This window comes from Salmo salar, chromosome 01 (assembly GCF_965601325.2).
Source record: "Salmo salar chromosome 01, fSalSal1, whole genome shotgun sequence".
Classification (NCBI taxonomy): domain Eukaryota; kingdom Metazoa; phylum Chordata; class Actinopteri; order Salmoniformes; family Salmonidae; genus Salmo; species Salmo salar.
In genome coordinates this window covers 146,594,628-146,615,389 of record NC_138291.1, presented here as the reverse complement: position 1 = coordinate 146,615,389, position 20,762 = coordinate 146,594,628, and the positions used below count along the sequence as shown (strand labels likewise).

Below are 20,762 nucleotides of genomic sequence, written 5' to 3'. Positions count from 1 at the left end.
GCCCCCATGCACAAAGCGAGGTCAATATAGAAGCGGTTTGAGATCCATGTGGAAGAACTTGACTGGCCTGCACAGAGCCCTGACCTCAAGCCCATCAAACACCATTGGGATGAAATGGAACGGCGACTGCGAGCCAGGCCTAATCGCCCAACATCAGTGCCCGACCTCACTTATGCTCTTGTGGCTGAATGGAAGCAAGTCTCCGCAGCAATGTTGCAACATCTAGTGGAAAGCCTTCCCAGAAGAGTGGAGGCTTTTATGGCAGCAAAAGGGGGACCAACTCCATATTAATGCCCGTGATTATGGAATGAAAGGTTTGACGAGCAGGTGTCCACATACTTTTGGTCTTGTAGTGTATGTTCTACAGGTTTTTGGCAATACCTTGAGTTATAAAAGACACATGCCCTGTAAAGACCACTGTGTCATTGAAGAAGGGTCATGAAGATGTCCATACCCACAAGGTAAGACTTACCCACAGTTATAATGACATGATGTGTCTCTTCAACAGCTTGGTATCATGTGTCTATATTCGTGTCTGTGCGTCCTTTTACCCATTGGCTCATAACGTAGTCCTCGGGACTACAGAGGACCCTTTGTACTCATGTCCAGGTATTGGATTTCACCTGTAGCTCTGAAGGGCTGAGATTCTGATCAACATCCTCCCACTACTTTCATAACAATTATCGCAACTCCGATGGTACTGACACTTCAAGTCCACGTATGAGCAATTTCATTGTCTGATAAGAGTAACATTTATAGACATGAATAAATCTTGTCAAAATCAATATGTAATCTATTGTAACTTTGGGCAGTATGCCTGTTTGATATGAATTCATATTGGAAGTGGAAAGTGGTGTGCGTCTGCGCATGTGTCCCCCCCTCCGGGTGTGTGACATACCTTGCATCCTCTGATCTCCCTGGTCATTGCTCCATTGTTTGTTCTGATTGGCTAGTGTCAGTCCCTTACCTCACAGTTTTACTGCCTCTGCTCCTGCCCTGCTCTGTGGCTCACCATCGAAGTCCAAAGATCGCTGCCTGTAGTGTTTGCTCAAGCTTTGTGCCATTACACTGAATGGGATCCCGTTCCGTTACCTGCTGCTGACTGTGGCTCCCCCAGCCCTTCACATCCCAGCACTGGGACTCCACCTTTTCTGCTCTGCTCCTGCCTTCTACCTAGGGGTCTGTGAGGAGCGTCTGTGTCTACGTCTCGGCCTGTGTCTGTATTTGACCAGACGGAAGCACAGGTCTGTCTCCTGGATTTCTTTCTAGTTCAACTAAAAAAGGGAGGGCGCGCTGAGTGAGAGAACTGGGAGTCATTGGTGTTGTACTTTCTCCCTGCTCCTCTTATTTGTACCTATCTGTGTGTTTTGCTGAAGGACCTTGCCGTTCCTAAGGACTCTGATACCATTCTTCTCACTGACGTAAGTGACTGAAATGATTGGATGTTTTTATGACTTTCTACTGATACTGCTGCTAACAATGTTGTGAACCTGTTTCTGGGGTCTAGGAGGGAGTCTCTACAAGTTCGGAGACTTCAGAGATACAGTATTTGGCTATGGAGTAAAACCTGATCAAAGTCTAATTGACCTCCAGCATCTCAATTATCTTTAACACAGTAAAGCACTGTATCCAAGTGTATTTTCTGGTACAATGAAGGGAGCAGAGATGTCCAATGTGAGTCTCAACTAAAACAAAAATGAATGGAATACTGTGTGTGTTGTTTATGGGTGTGGGAAAGCATTGTGATTACCTAGTTGATTTAGTTTTGGGTGTTGTGGTGGGCGTGAGAGGGATAGATCACCTTATGACCTCTGGTTTGGAGTTGTGGATACAGCTGTTGATTTGTCAGTTTCTGCCAAAAATACATTTAGCTGTGGTGATTGAACTGCACAGTGTCATGGTGACAACCCTGTTGACATTATGGACGCACAGAGACTTCAAGTCGTCTCCCTCAAAAATATATGACCCATTATTGTAAACCCATTGTGGAAAGGAAAATTGCTCTGTTGAGAATCTGAAATGGCAAATTATATAAGTGGCTCATCATGTTATCTCCATTGCTATATACTATAAATACATATAAATTAAATACAGTTTATGTAACTCTAATGCTTTCCATTTACTTAAATAAAAAGTATATGAGGTTGAGCTGGTGGCGCCCATCACGAAGGACCTAGAAAACAGATAAGAATAGAGATAAGAACTTGAGAGGAGCTTTGTGAATATACTGTAGGGAATACCAGGTCTAATGTTCAGGGTTATAAGCTATCTCAAGTGTACTGACTCAGTATGGATTATCAACAGGATATTTTTCTCTGGTACTAAGCGTTGATAAGGATTGGTGTTACATCTCAACATGACATACAGTGCATTCAGAAAGTTTTCAGACCCCTTGACCGTCTCCAAATTTTGTCACGTTACAGCCTTATTCTAAAATGGATTAAATCGTTTTTTCCCCCTCATCAATCTACACACAATACCTTATAATGACAAAGATAAAAACGTTTTTAGAATAAAAAAAAAAAACTGAAATATCACCTATACATAAGTATTCAGACCTTTTATTCAGTACTTTGTTGATGCACCTTTGGCAACGATTACAGCCTCGAGTCTTCTTGGGTATGACGCAACAAGCTTGGCACACTTGTATTCGGGGAGTTTCTCCCATTCTTCTCTGCAGATTCTCTCAAGCTCTGTCAGGTTGGATGGGGAGCGTCGCGGCACAACTATTTTCAGGTCTCTCCAACGATTTTCGATCGAGTTCAAGTCCAGGCTCTGACACTCAAGGACATTCAGTGACTTGTCCCGGTTGTGTGCATAGGGTCGTTGTCGTGTTGGAAGGGGAACCTTCACCCCAGTCTGAGGTCCTGAACGCTCTGGAGAAGGTTCTATCTAGGATCTCTCTGTACTTTGCTCCGTTCATCTTTCCCTCGATCCTGACTAGCTATCCAGTCCCTGCCGCTGAAATCATCCCCACAGCATGATGCTGCTACCACCATTCTTCACCGTAGGGATGGTGCCAGGTTTCCTCCAGATGTGACGCTTGGCATTAAGGCCAAAGAGTTCAATCTTGGTTTCATAAGATGAGAGAATCTGAGAGTCTTTAGGTGCCTTTTGGCAAACTCCAAGCAGGCTGTCATGTGCCTTTTACAGAGGAGTGGCTTTCGTCTGGCCACTCTACCATAAAGGCCTGATTGGTGGAGTGCTGCAGAGATGGTTGTCCTTCTGGAAGTTTCTCCCATCTCCAAAGAGGAACTCTGGAGCTCTGTTAGAGTGACCATTGGGTTCTTGGTCACCTCCCTGATCAAGGCCCTTCTCCCCTGATTGCTCAGTTTGTTGGGGCAGCCAGCTCTAGGAAGAGTCCTGGTGGTTCCAAACTTCTTCTATTTAAGAATGATAGAGGCCACTGTGTTCTTTGGGACATTCAATGCTGCAGACATTTTCTGGTACCCTTCCCCAGATCTGTGCCTCGACACAATCCTGTCTCGGAGCTCTACGGACAATTCTTTCGACTTAATTGCATGGTTTTTGGTCTGACATGCACTGTCAACTGTGGGACCTTATATAGACAGGCGTGTGCCTTTCCAAATCATGTCCAATCAATTGAATTTACCACAGGTGGACTCCAATCAAGTTGTAGAAACATCTCAAGGATGATCGATGGAAACAGGATGCACCTGAGCTCAATTTCGAGTCTCATAGCAATGAGTCTGAATACTTATGTAAATAAGGTATTTCTGTTTTAAAAATGTTATACATTTGCAAAATGTCTAAAAACCTGTTTTCCCTTCGTCATTATGGGGTATTGTGTGTAGATTGGTGAGGAAAACAATTAATGTAATCTATTTTAGAATAAGGCTGTAACATAACAAAATGTGGAGAAGGGGTCTGAATACTTTCCAAATCCACTGTACTCTACCAGTGAGTATAGAGTGAAGAAAACTTAATCCCTAGCACGTTAATGTACATGAGCTTTTACAAGAGCTTCACCCTTGATAGATGAAACTAATATGGTACAGTCAATGTCTTTATGAGGGACTATACATTTTACTTGCTCTGATCAGATTTGTATTTTCTTCTATTTTTGGGTCATTACACCAATTAGGTGCTTTTTGAGTAGTGTATCTTTTTCCACCATCTCAAGAGGTAGTAAGTGCCAAATAAAGGGTAACACTTTATTTGGATAGTCCATCTGTAGATGGTCTACAGACTATTTACTGACTATCAGAAACATTTCAACAATCTCCTAACCTTAACCCTTATCCTAACCTTATTCTAAACCTAACTGTAACCTTAGCAAGCAGTTGCTTATCAGCAGATAGTTTGTTGATAGTATGACCATCTGTAGAGCAGCCCATCTACAGATGGATTATCCAAATAAAGTGTGACAAAATAAAGTAACAGGGTTGACCGTAACAGAGTTGATGACTTCATCTTAAATCAGCTGTAAATCCCTTTGTCACTGGGGGAATGGAAGCTTTTTGTGTGCAACAGGGAGGAGGAATTAAATGCAAGCTTCAGATTCTTATTTTTGTATTATTAATATTACGTTTCTAGCCTGTCTATCTATGGTTGATGTGTTATGCTCGAACTGCTCAGTTTTCCACCACAACATACCAGAATTTTTTTTTTTTTTTAAAGAGTAGACCCAGATCACCTGCTGTTACACTATAATTTGACTATTAGATGTTCAATGTCTCTTTAGATTTTTTTTAAAGGAGTAGTTTCACCATATTAAAACAAGACTTAATTTCATGTAACAGCATTGACCTTAAAATGAGAGACGGGGTTTGTTTTACTTTAAAATAAATCACTAATAACATGAAATAAATAATCTTTAAAAATGACTTTGTCAAAGCAACAAAATAACTAGGGTTTCACAATGAGGGTGAAAACTTGGAAAAATGTGTGTGTGTTAAAATCTTCCTAGAAGTCACAGAGGATGCACAGAGGGAAACTTTAGCAAGTCTTTATTGAATTTTACATGTGGTCTATATTAAAGGCCCTTAATTTTATATAACAGAATTTTAAAATTAAATATTTGTGCACAAATTACTGAAAATATAAAATATCATCGAATGACCCTTTTAACACGTTTCAAAGACTCCTAATGGAACAAATTACACTGTACTAAAGATGAGTCATAGTTTGGCGACATGGACTAAGATATTCCCAGGGACTATGGTTTATTTTAATTTAAAAAGGCTCCAGCCACAGTAATCCAGAACAACATTTATGAAATTCATATTTCAGGGATTCTTGAAAGATGGGACAATCTCAACTTTTCTTCACAAATATTTGTCTTAATATTAACAACATTTGAAATATACATTTTGATAGACTAAAGTACAGTATCTATCACCATGTAAAGGAACAATATCCTGATTAAATGCAACTAAATGGATTTATGTGACCTCTGCCAGACACCATAAAAGGCATTTCATTTCTGCATTTATTGTTCAGCAAGTGATAAAAGGCCTTGAATGTTTAATTCTAACATTAGATTAGTCAAATATGTAATACAAATCTCCAAACATATTTTTGTTTTGTGTTATAGCACTATATAATGCTCCAGGGTTAATTTATTTAGCTTTTTGGCATGTTTTTCTAGATTCAGAACATAAAACAACATTTTTATAAAGCAAACATACCTTACTGTAGGTCTGGAACTGCAAATACTTCAATAAGTTAAGAATATGTTGCAGAACAGTGATTCAAATAAAATTCTGAATATTGACATAAACTTGGATTTGAAAGAATATCTGTCCCTAAAAAAAATACTTTTCATTTAGAAAACAGCCTATTTGGCATTGATATGAGTCAGAAACATTTATTCTACTGTCAAAATTGACTAAGTGTAAATAGGATAATTCTGGTCATAGTCCGTCTCGTCCAAAACAGAGTTTTGTGAGACTTGTGGTCGTGACTGCATCACAAGTTTGGGTTTGTTTCAATTGTTTCAATCCTGCCCACATGCCCAAAGCTGGCAGCACACAAGTAATCATCAATTCAGAGTGCAGCAGTACACTACCCAATCATAATGCCTGTGGTAAATTTGGATCACCTTTGGATATCTCTATGGGGCTAGGTAAGGACCAATGGTAAATTACACAATGTACATGGGACAATATGTTAAAACTCCAAATTTGAATGACTTAACTTTAAACCAACTATAAATTGTAGAAATTAATATACAAATATTGAAAGCATATGTATATTATGGAGAGTGGTACTCAGTAATATGTTGTATTGGATTTGCCCCAAACATAACACTTTGAATTCAGGCCAAAAAGTTAATTTCTTTGCCACATGTTTTGCAGTATTACTTTAGTGCCTTGTTTCAAACATGATGCTTGTTTTGGAATATTTGTATTCTGTACAGGCTTCCTTCTTTTCACTCTGTCAATTACAGTAGGTTAGTATTGTGGAGTAACTACAATGTTCTTGATCCATCCTCAGTTTTCTCCTATCACAGCCATTATACTCTGTAACTATTTTAAAGTTACCATTGGCCTCATGGTGAAATCCCTGAGCGGTTTCCTTCCTCTCCGGCAACTGAGTTAGGAAGGACACCTTTATCTTTGTAGTGTTTGGGTTTATTGATACACCATCCAAAGTGTAATTACTATCTTCACCAAGCTCAAAGGGATATTCATATGTGATAAAAAACAAATGTACCCATCTAGGTTCCCATCTTTGCGAGTCATTGGAAAACCTACCTGGTCTTTGTGGTTGAATCTGTGGTTGAAATTTCCCTACTCGACTGAGGAACCTTAGAGATAATTGTTAAACACTATTATAGTCCATGCAACTTAAGCATAAAACTTGTTAAGAAATGTTTTACTCCTGAACTTATTTAGGCTTGTCATAACAACGGTGTTGAATACTTATTGACTCAAGGCATTACAGCTTTTCAAGATTTTGAAAAATATAATTCCCCTTTGACATTATGGCGTATTGTGTGTAGGCCAGTGACAAAAAATCTAATCAATTTAATACATTTTAAATTCAGGCTGTAAAAACAAAATGTGGAAAATGTCAAGGGGTGTGAATACTTTCCGAAGGCACTGTACATGTTTTTGCCTCTAAAAATACAAATTCAACGCAAACATTTCTAATATATGGAAAATTATTCAATCAAAAATCTTCAATAAAAACAACCATTCTCTGAGATCTTTCAGTACTCAGCACGGAGTTGACAAAAAACCTAATTAAAATGTACATATTTTAACAAAAATTCATATTCTATCTTAAAGGTCCAATGCTGCCATTTTTATCATATCAAATGATTTCTAGGTAACAATGAAGTACCTTACTGTGATTGTTTTCAATTGAAGATGCACTTTGTAGAAATCGCTCCGCCATTTCCTGGTTGCAAAAATTCTAATAGTTCACTTAATTTCAGTTAATATTCATTATTGCCAGTTTTTAGAATTTGAAACACATTTTTGGAGATTTTGAAAATGGGATCCTTTGCTCCAGACAAGGGCATATTTAGAAAATTCCAAAAACTAAAACTAATCTTTTCCCATATAAAATTCCACTAAATATAATTGTGTTGTTTAAAATAATGTAAAAATTATATAAAACAATCCACTATAAAAATTAAGTTTCCCTGCCTGACAAGGATTGTCTCGATTTTCAAGAGTCCCTGATTTAGTTGAATTAGGCCTCCTCCAGGATCCATTTAATCTGTGTATGAGAAACCTATTCATAGAAACCTGCTCCTTGTCCAAAACTTAAGAGAATCCCTATAAAGCCCATTAGAGCACCTCTGTAACGTTATCAATGCTGTATTGTTGCTCAATTTCACCTAGTCAATTCTCTGTGTTCATTTCGATATCAGGAAACTCACTCTGTGTTTAGGGAACAGGTGTGTGCCTCTGTCTGTGGGCAGAAGGATATGTATGGAGGCGGGGGAGGTCATTAACTAATTATTGCTCTCAGTAGTGTAAAACTGATAAGAGTGGTCGTTACCAATGACACTACATTTAAAGGCCTACATGAGTACAACACTGCAAGGCTCACCATGAACTTGTCATAATAAAATTATAGCTGTTCTACACTTGCTGTTCCACACATTGGTTAGAGAATATAGACCTAGTATACCATCTACTGCATCTTGCCTATGCCGTTCGGCCATCCATATATTTATATGTACATATTCTTATTCATTCCTTTACACTTGTGTGTGTATAAGGTAGTTGTTGTGAAATTGTTAGATTACTTGTTAGATATTACTGCATAGTCGGAACTAGAAGCACAAGCATTTCGCTACACTCGCATTAACATCTTCTAACCATGAGTATGTGACAAATAATATGTGATTTGATTTACTAGAGTAAATGAGACCATTCCTGTCGTTAAATAGTTACAGTATACTGTAGCTGCACCACCCTTGTATGAAGAAATCACGGTCAGGAATTTTCCCAACCTTGCTTCTCATCATTTTAGATAACAAGTTTCACTATTATTCCATTATGTTTGTAGCTACTATTCCACATCCCCCATCTGTTTTTTTCCCCCAGGTGGAATATGGAAGTGTTGAGGTGAACATGGGATCCCTACTGTCACAGTTGGGTCTGGAGTGTGGGGGGAAGGCTGTGAAAGGTGAGTTAAATGACCTGCTGATGTCTGATGCGGAATTTATTATTTTACTGCCACACCTATGTCTCAGCCCTAAAGTGTGCTAAAACCAGAGTTTATTGGTGGAAAAGTTGCTACTTTTATGGCCACACCAGTGATCTTTAAATTATGTTGTGTTTCCACCTACAGAGGAAGAAAGACATCTACGAGCAAATGACAGAGAACTCAACTTGTCTTACAAGTACGCTGTGAGTACTGGGGTTGACTATTCATTCCAAACCAATGTTTACACGATGTGTGTCTGTATATATGTTGTATGCATGTTGTATATGTTTTCATGTGTATGTGTCACAGTAACACGTTCCCCTCTTGCTCCCCATGCAGGACAATGCCATCAAAACCTCCAAATACAACGTATTCACCTTTCTCCCGCTCAATCTGTTTGAGCAGTTCCAGAGACTGGCCAATGCCTACTTCCTCTTCCTCCTCTGTCTCCAGGTAACCTTTACACAGCCACTCTGAGCCGTATCCTCTCAATGCTGCACAGGGCTGAGTCCTGTAGACAAATGTACTGGGACTGTACACCTACATACTATACTTGTTAGGAGAACATCAGTATGACACAATGTACATGTAATTGGACATCTTCACTTGCTTTCAACAGACATTAGATATGCTTCTCTGAACTCTCTTCATTTTAACCAGTTATAATATCTTATCCAGTTATCTTTCAGCATATCTACGTATGATTTAGATAGCACCAGTCCAAGGCCAAATCAAGGGAATCATTGTACACATATTCAAACTCCTGAAAAATACAAAAAACGTACATTGAATCTGAGTGCAAATGTGTATTTCTTCATAGTATCCACGTAAGCTTCCTCATGCCAATGGAGCTGGCTGTAGGCCTATACAGTACTATACACAGACTGTACAAAACATTAAGGACCCCCCCCTATTTGCACTCAGAAAAGCCTACATTTGTTGGGGCATGGACTCTACAAGGTGTTGAAAGCGTTCCACAGGGATGCTGGCCCATGTTGACTCCAATGCCACAGTTGTATCAAGTTGGCTGGATGTCCTTTGGGTGGTGGATCATTCTTGATACACACAGGAAACTGTTGAGTGTGAAAAACCCAGCAGCGTTGCAGTTGTTGACACAAACCGGTGTGCCTGGCACCTACTACCATACCCCGTTTAAAAGCCCTTAAATCTTTTGTCTTGCCCATTCACCCTCTGAATGACACACATACATAATCCATGTCTCAATTGTCTCGGCTTAAACATCCTTCTTTAACCTGCCTCCTCCCCTTTATGTACACTGATTAAAGTGGATTTAATAAGTGACATCAATAAGGGATCATAGCTTTCACCTGGATTCACCTGGTCAGTCTATGTCATGGATAGAGCAAGTGTCCTTAATGTTTTGTATACAGTGTATAGTAGGGAGTATAGTAGTACAATATAGCAGCAGAAAGGTGAGTTTTGTCTATCCTGGCTCCTCTCAGAGCATCCCAGAGGTATCGTCCCTGCCCTGGTACACCACCGTGGTCCCCCTGGTCCTGGTGCTCTCCATGACCATGGTCAAGGACTGCAGCGACGACATGGTGAGCTCAACATCTACTAACTACAGTATTAAGACCGCATGCAAGAGATGGTCCACATAGACCTGTTTGTCGTCACAATTATGTACGTGTCCTGGTCTCCAAATCCTCATTCTCTTTCCGTTTCCTTTGCCTGTGTAGAACAGACACAGATGTGACAGACAGGTGAACAACCGGAAGGTGGAGGTCCTCATCGAAGGAGAGTGAGTCTCTTTTTTGTTGTTGTGTAAACCAGATTCTCAGTGCTTGGAAAGTGCTTGAATGTCACAGATTAGCAACAGTCTCAAGAGGGAGAGGCTACAAGGACATGCCTGGTACCCAAAGGATATGACTTATGTTGCGCAGTGAGAGTTTTGTGGGGACAAACGGATTCGGTTCAGTCAGTCATCATAATGAGACCTCTATTTGGATGTTAAATGACGAGACAGAGTCATTGATGCGAGTAACCAGTCTTGTTCGGTACATTGCAATACGTCCGGGTATATCAAGCACGCCGGTAAAAAACACCGGTGTTGCAGTAATTAACATTTACCAACAGATGGTATCAACGTGCCATCTTACACCCATAACAACCTCCCCAGCTTGCTTAGTTTATGCTTGTGACAAGAAACTTAAATTTCAGAATCATTCCGTTTTTATAGGAGTAATTGTTCCTTATTTGTAATAAATTTTTTAACTTTAATGCCGTAGTTGTAGGCTACATTGAAAATCACTAGAATAAATGTCCTTTAGCTGTCCCCCTGATATTGGCTACGCTATCTAACTACTTCCCTCTCCTTAATCCAGGAAAGCAGTCCTCAGCAAGTGGGAGCATAGGGCACCTTGTGCCAATTTCAAAGATTTTACTGAGTTACAGTTCATATAAGGAAATCAGTCAATTAGGCCCTAATCTATGGATTTCACATTGGTTGGTCACAGATACCTTCAAAAATAGGTAGTGGCGTGGATCAGAATACCAGTCAGTATCTGGTGTAAACAGACACATCTCCTTCACATAGAGTTGATCAGGCTGTTGATTGTGGACTATTGATCAATGGCTGTGCAAAGTTGCTTGATATTGGTGGGAACTGGAACACGCTGTCATACACGTCGATCAAGAGCATCTAAAACCTGCTCAATGGGTGACATGTCTGGTGACATGTCTGGTGACATGTCTGGTGACATGTCTGGTGACATGTCTGGTGACATGTCTGGTGACATGTCTGGCCATGGAAACACTGAGGCATTTTCAGCGTCCAGGAGTTGTGTACAAATCCTTGCGACATGGGGCCGTGCATTATTATGCTAAAACATAAGGTTGATGGCGGCGGATTAATGGCTCAATAATGGGCCTCAGGATCTCGTTACAGTATCTCTGTGCATTAACATTTCCGTTGATAAAATGCATTTTTTTTAGTTGCTCGTAGTTTATGCCAGCACATACCATAACCCCACCACCACCATGGGGCTCTCTGTTCACAACTACTTGCCCACACGATGCCATACACACTATCTGCCATCTGCCCGCTACAGTTGAGACCAGGATTCATCCGTGAAGAGCACAGTTCTCCAGCGTGCCAGGGGCCATCGAAGGTGAGAATTTGCCCACTGAAGTCGGTTGAGGTTCCCTTAAACTGTTTGCGACAGTTTGTGCAGATTATTTGGTTGTGCAAACGCACAGTTTCATCAGCTGTCCGGGTGGCTGGTCTCAGACGATCCCGCAGGTGAAGAAGCCAGATGTGGAGGTCCTGGTCTGGCGTGGTTACATGTGGTCTGCAGTTGTGAGGCCGGTTGGACGTACTGCCACATTCTGTAAAACAACATTGGAGCGGTTTATGGTAGAGAAATGAACATTTCATTCTCTGACAACAGCTCTGGTGGACAGCATGCAGTCAGCATGCCAGTTGCACGCTCAAAATATGCCACACCTGTCATGTGGGTGGATTATCTTGGCAAAGCAGAAATATAATGTAAACAAATGTGTTCACAACATTTTATAGAAATAAACTTTTTGTGCGTGTGGAACATTTCTGGGATCTTTTATTTTAGCTAATGAAACATGGGACCAACACTACATGTTGCGTTTATATTTTAGTTCAGTATAAATGCCTGGCTCTCACTGAACCAAATCCATTCGTGTCCAATCAACTGCGCAACACACGTCATCAATTTGGGCAGCAGGCATGTCCATATAGCCTCTCCCCTCTCAAGAGGTCTATATATTTCTTATGAATGCATCTGGTGGTGACGTCAGTCAGTGTTCTTAGCGTTCTCAAACACCAGAGGTCACTGTAGGCTTGCTTTAGCGCTGCATCATTACATTCTTGCTCTTTTCAGACTACAGAGTGAAAAGTGGATGGATGTTCAAGTTGGGGACATCATCAAGCTGGAGAATAATCAGTTTGTCACGGTAAGGATGGAGGTGATAAAGGTGTCTGCAGATGGTGATAAGGTCAAAGGGCAGATGTACAATAGAAATACAATCAGCCAGTGAGGTTCACCAGACATTCTACAGAATTGAAAATCGAACTGATTTCATAATTTATGGGGTCTCTCTCTCTCTCTTTTTCTCTCTCTTTTTCTTTTTCTCTCTCTCTCCTTTTGTTTTGTCTATCACTCCTTCTCCAGGCTGATCTTCTGTTGCTGTCCAGCAGTGAGCCTCTCAATCTTGTCTACATAGAAACTGCTGAACTAGACGGGTGTGTTTCTGTGTGTTGCATGTGTTTGTGTTTACCTTTCACACCTGTGAAATTTCACAGCATTTTTTTAATTGTATCAGCTCTCCCTCTGTGTTTCTCATCCTGCTTTCTTCCTCCTCTAGAGAAACTAACTTAAAGGTGAAGCAGGCCCTGACTGTGACAGGGAAGCTGGAGGATAGTGTAGAGAACCTGGCCAACTTCAATGGTAAGACTGGAAAAACTGATAGATTATCATGGCTTAAAAGTCTAGATCGTATTATTTAGAATACTCTTACCTGTTCATCAGTCACTGTTGTATAGTCCCTGAACCTTTCTGTCCCTGCGTAGGCGAGGTGCGCTGTGAGCCTCCCAACAACCGCCTGGATAAGTTCACTGGCACCCTGACCCTGAAGGGAGAGATGTACTCACTGGACAACGAGAGGATCCTGCTGAGAGGTTGCACTCTGAGGAACACCCAGTGGTGCTTCGGCCTGGTCGTCTTTGGAGGTGAGCCATATCGGTCCACATAATGACAGAGACATTACCTAACAGGTTAGGGTGTCCCTTTATATGGCCAAAACATTCATTTAAAAAAAATCCTCAACCGACGATAGATCTATTCATTCTTTTAGGTCCAGACACCAAGCTAATGCAGAACTGTGGAAGGACCACATTCAAACGGACCAGCATTGACCGCCTCATGAATGTGCTGGTGCTGAGTGTGAGTATGAGTATTATACACACACAGACATACACACACACACACACACACACACACACCACACACACACACACACACACACACCTCTTAACTGTTGTGTTTGGTCTTCCAGATCTTTGGTTTCCTGATGATTATGTGTTTAATCCTGGCCATTGGGAATGGGATCTGGGAATACCAGGAGGGCTCTAAGTTCGCTGCCTTCCTGCCCAAGGGGGTTAACGCTCCCTTCTCAGCCTTCCTCACCTTCTGGTCCTATGTCATCATCCTCAACACTGTGGTGCCTATATCTCTCTATGTCAGGTCAGTGCACTTCACATCTTCTCTAGGAGTGACAAACATATATTTTAGATGTTGTTGTAAAAAAAAAGAAAAATATGGAAATGATAATGGACCTACATTCATACCGGTTTTTTGAATGTGTCCAGACAATAATCACTGAAATGAAAGCTAGACAGTCAGGGAGCATAAAAAAATCCCCAAAATATGGATAGATGACTATTTTTTGGCCAATTTTGACGGTGAGGAAACATAACCAATTTTCAGTGCGGCCCTCCGGATCTCGTTGAAGGCCACGGCCTCGTGGCAAAATGAGTTTGGCACCCCTGATCTAGTCATTCACTGCATGTGCATCTAAATGTGTTCCTCTTACTGTGCCTTTGGTGACAGGACTGTTTCACCACTAATCATCAAAGTGAATTGATTGCATTTCTTTCTCTCTCCCTTTCTTTCTCTTCCTCCTGTGTATTGGGTGCAGTGTGGAGATAATTCGCCTGGGGAACAGTTTCTACATAAACTGGGACAGGAAGATGTATTATCCCAAGAGTGACACGCCTGCCGAGGCCAGGACCACCACGCTCAACGAGGAGCTGGGCCAGATCAAATACATCTTCTCTGACAAGACCGGAACACTCACACAGAACATCATGACCTTCAACAAGTGCTCCATCAACGGAAAGTCCTATGGTGAGGCCTGGCGCTGGAATACACACACAAAAACAGTTGTCATGTGTTTACACACACAAATGCATTAAGACTTAATTTAATACACATTGGCGCCAATCAATCACTGTACCATGTAACTGACTAAATGTGCTTCTGTTCTCCAGGGGAGTTGTTGGACTTTTCAGGACAAAGAGTTGAGATTAATGAGGTGAGAGGAGGAACAGGGTGTGTTGGGTTTATGGATTTAATGTATGAAAGAACATCTCTAAGTCCCTTTCTTTGGCAGTAAGTCTTTACATTCTGTGGCACAAACATTCCTAACCCTCCCTTTTCTCTCTCCGGTAGAAAACAGAGAAGGTGGACTTCTCTTGGAACAACTTGGCAGACCCAAAGTTCTGTTTCCATGACAACAGCCTGGTGGAGGTGGTGAGGGAGGGCAACCCTGAGGTGCAGGCCTTCTTCCGCCTGCTGGCACTGTGCCACACTGTCATGCCTGAGGAGAAGAAGGAGGGTGAGCAAGCGCCTCCTGCTGGATTCACATGTTATTGCATGGGTGTAGGTGACCGTATGGAGGCTTGAGGTAGAAGTTGTACTTCACCACAGCCCTATGTCTACCCCTTAATGGGAGAACTATCTGTGTTACCAGTGGTTGGGACAACTGCTACCTACTCCATAGGCTAGACTAGTCTGGCTACCAGTCTTTTTAGCTAGCATTCCACTCTTTGCCATTCCTCTGGCAAATGACAGGAGTGGCAAGGAGTGGAATGTTAGCTAGAAAGACTGGTACCCAGGACAAGGTTAGACACGGTGACAAATGAATCACTCCATTGTGATCTTCTAGGTGAGTTGTACTACCAGGCCCAGTCACCAGACGAGGGCGCTCTGGTCACAGCAGCCAGGAACTTTGGCTTTGTGTTCCGCTCTCGTACGCCAGAGAGCATCACTGTGGTGGAGATGGGAGAGCTGGTCACCTACGAGCTGCTGGCTGTTCTGGACTTCAACAACGTCCGCAAGAGGATGTCGGTCATCGGTGAGTCCAACCAACACTAACCGTTATGCTTTTACAATTTTAAGGAAATATGTGAAACCATAGCTATCTAGAATGATCTGAATGACATGAAGAATCTATGAATCTATAAAATTTGTTCAAACTTTGGTGGCTTTATTGTAAGAGGTTGACTTTTTTAGTTTTTTGATTTGAGCAAACCAAACCTGATTATATCTTGTGTGGCCCCAAGTGCGCAGTCCAGAGGGAAAGCTGACTCTGTACTGTAAGGGAGCAGACACCATCATCTTTGAGAGACTGAGCCCTTCCTGCAGCAACCTAACAGAGGTCACCACCGAGCACCTCAATGTGAGTAACCAGTATGTCTGTGTCTGTGTGTGTGTTTATGATGATGTATTTCTTGTGGACCATGTGAATATATGTAAAATCTTACAAGATTGACTATATCTTGTGTCCAACCCTGTACATGTGTATACGACTATAACTCTAAACTGTTCCATTGACAGGAGTTTGCTGGAGAGGGTCTGCGTACGCTGGCTCTAGCCTACAAGGACATAGACCCAGAGTATATGGAGGATTGGAAACTGCGCCACCATGTGGCCAACACTGCCATGGACGAAAGGGAGGAGAAGCTGGATGCGCTGTATGAGGAGATAGAGAAAGGCCTGCTGGTGTGTACCACAGAAAAAATATATCATTTCAATGTCTTATCATAAGCCCCACAAGACAATCTACTAGCATAGACTGAATCTTACTGAATCTTAGCGTTTTTACCGGTATGTGTGTAGCTGTTAGGATCCACTGCCGTAGAGGATAAGCTACAGGATGGAGTACCCCAGACCATCGAACAGCTCTCCAAAGCCGACATCAAGATCTGGGTGCTCACTGGAGACAAGCAAGGTGGGTCATCTTCCTCAGAATACACTATCAGGCTGTATCACATCCGGACGTGATTGGGAGTCCCATAGGGCGGTGCACAATTGGCCCAGCGTCGTCCAGGTTTGGCCGGGGTAGGCCGTCATTGTAAATAACAATTTGTTCTTAACTGACTTGCCTAGTTAAATAAAGGTTAAATAAATAAAATAAAAATCAATAGGCAAAAAAAAATATCTGGCACTTCCTGAGTCTCTTTTCTCTCTGTCGGGATCAGAAACAGCAGAGAACATTGGCTACTCCTGCAACATGTTGAGAGAGGAGATGAATGAGGTTTTCATTGTGTCGGCAAACACAGCAGAGGAAGTCAGAAAGGAACTTCAGTGAGTCCACAGACAGACCATTGGCAACCACATTCGTAGCTTGAAGCACCACAGTACGGCGACATGTAAAAGTACCTATCTCTCCTTTTCGACCTGACCAGGACTGCGAGGAGGCAGATGACACCTGATGGACCAGAGGAACCTACTGTCAAGAAGAGTAGAAGTGGCCTGTTTTGTCTTCTAAAGACGGAGACGGTGGCGGATGAGCCAGTGAATGGAGAGTACGCTATGGTGATTAACGGACACAGTCTGGTAAGGACAAGGACCCTGGTGGGTCACAGGACAAGGACCCTGGTGGGTCACAGGACAAGTTACTGGAAACATAATAACATAACATAATATTCTGAGCCCTGATTGACAGATGTTGTAATTACTTTTTTAATGATGATCGTACAATACAAAAAATAAATGTTTTAAAGTGAACAAATGACACACACACACACACACACACAAAAAGGAGGAATCTATTGGTCCTAGTGATGGTCCTAGTGATTGTGTCAATCCACTGTGTGTGTGTGTGTGTGTGTGTGTGTGTGTGTGTGTGTGTGTGTGTGTGTGTGTGTGTGTGTGTGTGTGTGTGTGTGTGTGTGTGTGTGTGTGTGTGTGTGTGTGTGTGTGTGTGTGTGTGTGGTTCTTTGTGTGTCTGGTTCTTGCGAAAACAGGACGTGTTCCAACACTAGTGGAATTGTTCCAATATTTCATGAACAATCCTTCATTACTTTCCTTCTTCCCGTCCCATCTCACTCTCCCCCCACCCTCCCTCTCCACCCAGGCATTCGCCCTGGAAAAGGACATGGAGATGGAGCTGCTGCGGACGGCATGTATGTGTCAGACAGTGATCTGCTGCAGGGTGACTCCACTGCAGAAGGCCCAGGTGGTGGAGCTGGTGAAGAAGTACAAACAGGCCGTGACTCTAGCCATCGGCGACGGGGCCAACGATGTCAGCATGATCAAGGGTAGGAGGGAGATGGGGAGACTGGAGAAGGAATCCGATTATATGAACTACTGTAGTTAAAGACTGATCCTGATGCTAAAAGTTTGACTGCTATTATACGATTCCTCTTATCAACTCATACACACAAGCACACACTCATCCTCTCACTCTCTCTGTCTCCCTCGACCCCTCTCTCTTGCCCCCCCCCCCCCCCAGCTGCTCATATAGGGGTGGGTATATCAGGTCAGGAGGGTATGCAGGCGGTGCTCTCCAGTGATTACTCCTTCGCTCAGTTCCGCTACCTACAGCGCCTCCTGCTGGTGCACGGCCGCTGGTCCTACCTGAGGATGTGCAAGTTTCTGCGCTACTTCTTCTACAAGAACTTCACCTTCACCTTTGTCCACTTCTGGTACGGCTTCTTCTGCGGTTTCTCAGCACAGGTGAGACAAAAATGCACACACCGACACATAGAGGCATGACGGAAAAGCTGTCTGAGATTCCTCTTTTTGTCAAGCAAATAAAGTATGTTTTGGTTCATTTAGTTAATTATATTTTCGCTAGTGCCAGGAGTTTTTGCTGAGCACATGGCCAGGCCAGGAAAAACTCTGGCATGTATGTAATGTGTGTATGCTGTGTCGTTTTCCCACAGACGGTGTATGACGATTGGTTCATCACCCTGTTTAACCTAGTTTACACAGCTCTACCTGTGCTCAGCTTAAGTCTTTTTGACCAGGTAATTATAGTGACATATCTGACATGTCTGTAATGTACGTCAGTGACATATTATTCACACCAAGTATTTATTCCAATGTGTGTACTTAATATGTTTGTATTCACGTGTTTATCTTTAGGATGTGAATGACTGGTGGAGTTTCCAGTACCCCCAGCTCTACACCCCAGGCCAGCTGAACCAGTACTTCAGTAAGAGGGCCTTTGTCTACACAGTGTTACACAGTGGCTACAGCTCCCTGGTCCTCTTCTTCATTCCATGGGCAGCCATGTACGACACGGTCCGAGATGACGGCAAAGACATTGTGGACTATCAGTCCTTCGCCCTGCTGGCCCAGACCAGCCTGCTCATTGCCGTCAGTATACAAGTAAGTAGGGAGGAGTGCATTGACTTACGATACAACATACGGTATGGTCAGTTTGTGGTGGTACATGAGTGTCCTGTGAATTAATGTTGGGTGGGGTTACAGCTGAGGTGAAACCATATCCCTATAAATACACACACACACACACACACACACACACACACACACACACACACACACACACACACACACACACACACACACACACACACACACACACACACACACACACACACACACACACACACAGTAACAGAGTCTGAGGTAGCTGCATGTGTCTTTGTTAAAGCTGGGTCTGGACACCCATTATTGGACAGCAATGAACCAGTTCTTCCTGTGGGGCAGTCTGTCTGTGTACTTTGCTGTCATATTCACCATGTACAGCAATGGCATGTTCCTCACCTTAACCTCCTCCTTCCCCTTCATTGGTGAGTAGTACCCCTCAGCACCCCCCATCAATCCACCTCCTCTCCCTTCATCATTCATGTCTTTCTGTCTGAACGTTTGTTAGTACTGTGGTGTGTATGTTCATAGGCATGTCAGTTGGTGACATCATCTGTCACTATGTAGATAAGTGTCTGTATCTAAACGCATGTTGTCATGCTGTACTGTATGTAACAGGCACAGCCAGGAACTCCCTGAACCAGCCCAACGTGTGGCTGACCATGCTACTCACCTCCATCCTCTGTGTGCTTCCCGTGGTGGCATACCGCTTCCTGCGCATCCTGTTGTGGCCCACCATCAATGACAAGGTTAGAGGTCGAGGGTCAACACATTTTTCATTGGCATAGAAGATTCACAAATGATTACATTTCCCTCACTGTCTCTCTCATTTCTCTTCATCCCTCCCCCTCTAGGTGAGGTACAAGGTGAGACAGGACAAGGTGCTGCCCCCTACCCCTCACCGTGTCCAAGCCCGCCGCACCAGTACCCGCCGTTCAGGCTATGCCTTCTCCCACGCCCAGGGCTACGGTGACCTGGTGACCTCAGGCAAGTTTCTGCGGAGGACCCCAAAGAGGCGGCCAGCCCTCTTCTCCCAGACAGACTCCCCATTGGCCCAGACCCGGCCTCAGTTCTACCGCACCATCAGTGAGCGGGAGGAGCCACCACTGAGTCCCTAGGACTGATGACCTAACAAGCACACAGTGTTCAGGTCATTAAGTCTGAAAACCATCACTCAATCCATTCCAAACATCTATCAAATATCAATCAGCCATGTTTCTGTGAAACACTTCAACACTTGAGTCTGATTTCCACTGATGTGAGGATGTGTAACATTCTTTGACTGGATTTAAAAAAAATACAAGGACAACCCCAAGCCTGAATTCAGCATTTATTGAATTAAGAATGAATTAAGAATGAAAATACTGTAATTTAATAGGATCTCTATGGTGCCAAGCTTAGATGTATGTGTAAGTACTTGTAACTGTGAAACAACTATTGGTGAAACAGCAAAAATATCATGCTGGACATTAGTCAAAGTGATAATTATGTGGTATTATGTTCAAGATTTTACAATGCAGATGTATAATATGTTTTATTATAGATGTATACATGAAATGTAGTTATTATTGAGTCATAATGGTGTTATTATACGATTTGGTGAGACTAAAATGATCTTGTTGAATCTTAGACAAACTTTCTTTGAATATTGTTCAACTGACATTCTGACTAACTCACATAGTAGATGTATTTTTGTAATATTTGTTGGACCTACATTAAGTTGTAATCTTTTTTTTTAAATCTGGGAATAATGTAATTTGTTTAATGTATTGTCGTTATTGTATGACAATGTGAAATGATTCTCAATCACTGAAACACTAATCATAGACACTCTCCAATATGATTTCAATTATGTACTTTTTCAGCATTGTAGGCTACAGCCATAATAAATGTTTGATATTTTTGTATTCCTTTGTTGTTGTGATTGTTGTTTTTAGTCATTGATTATTTTAAAGTAGA

The 20,762-nt window shown here is 42.2% G+C and overlaps 1 protein-coding gene across 2 annotated transcripts; it reads left to right on the top strand.

Moving 5' to 3' along the window:
• The first annotated feature begins 950 nt into the window (after window positions 1-950).
• Window positions 951-20,710, top strand: atp8b5b (ATPase phospholipid transporting 8B5b). 2 transcript variants are annotated; one of them, XM_014131737.3, is made up of 29 exons: window positions 951-1,244; window positions 1,377-1,421; window positions 8,529-8,610; window positions 8,776-8,834; window positions 8,971-9,084; window positions 10,095-10,193; window positions 10,332-10,393; window positions 12,507-12,579; window positions 12,798-12,868; window positions 12,991-13,073; window positions 13,196-13,354; window positions 13,480-13,568; window positions 13,681-13,868; window positions 14,323-14,531; window positions 14,675-14,718; window positions 14,856-15,021; window positions 15,352-15,540; window positions 15,749-15,864; window positions 16,023-16,187; window positions 16,305-16,416; window positions 16,667-16,772; window positions 16,874-17,024; window positions 17,545-17,728; window positions 17,923-18,146; window positions 18,356-18,439; window positions 18,558-18,803; window positions 19,090-19,228; window positions 19,422-19,552; window positions 19,658-20,710. In XM_014131737.3, the coding sequence occupies exons 3-29, from the start codon at window positions 8,556-8,558 to the stop codon at window positions 19,919-19,921; spliced, it is 3,582 nt and encodes a 1,193-aa protein (XP_013987212.1). In that variant the 5' UTR covers window positions 951-1,244; window positions 1,377-1,421; window positions 8,529-8,555; the 3' UTR covers window positions 19,922-20,710. The 2 variants fall into 2 exon arrangements, with proteins under 2 accessions (XP_013987212.1, XP_082811448.1); XM_082955322.1 differs by lacking the exons at window positions 951-1,244; window positions 1,377-1,421 and adding an exon at window positions 1,510-1,674.
• Window positions 20,711-20,762: the final 52 nt, after the last annotated feature.

What these genes read in the sequence shown, in the direction of transcription:
- atp8b5b (XM_082955322.1), top strand. Translation starts at nt 1,651, where the DNA reads ATGAAGGGAGCAGAGATGTCCAAT. An exon ending in GCTCACTGGAGACAAGCAAG is followed by an intron (nt 16,417 to 16,666) that starts GTGGGTCATCTT and finishes TGTCGGGATCAG; the next exon opens with AAACAGCAGAGAACATTGGC. An exon ending in GCTTAAGTCTTTTTGACCAG is followed by an intron (nt 18,440 to 18,557) that starts GTAATTATAGTG and finishes GTTTATCTTTAG; the next exon opens with GATGTGAATGACTGGTGGAG.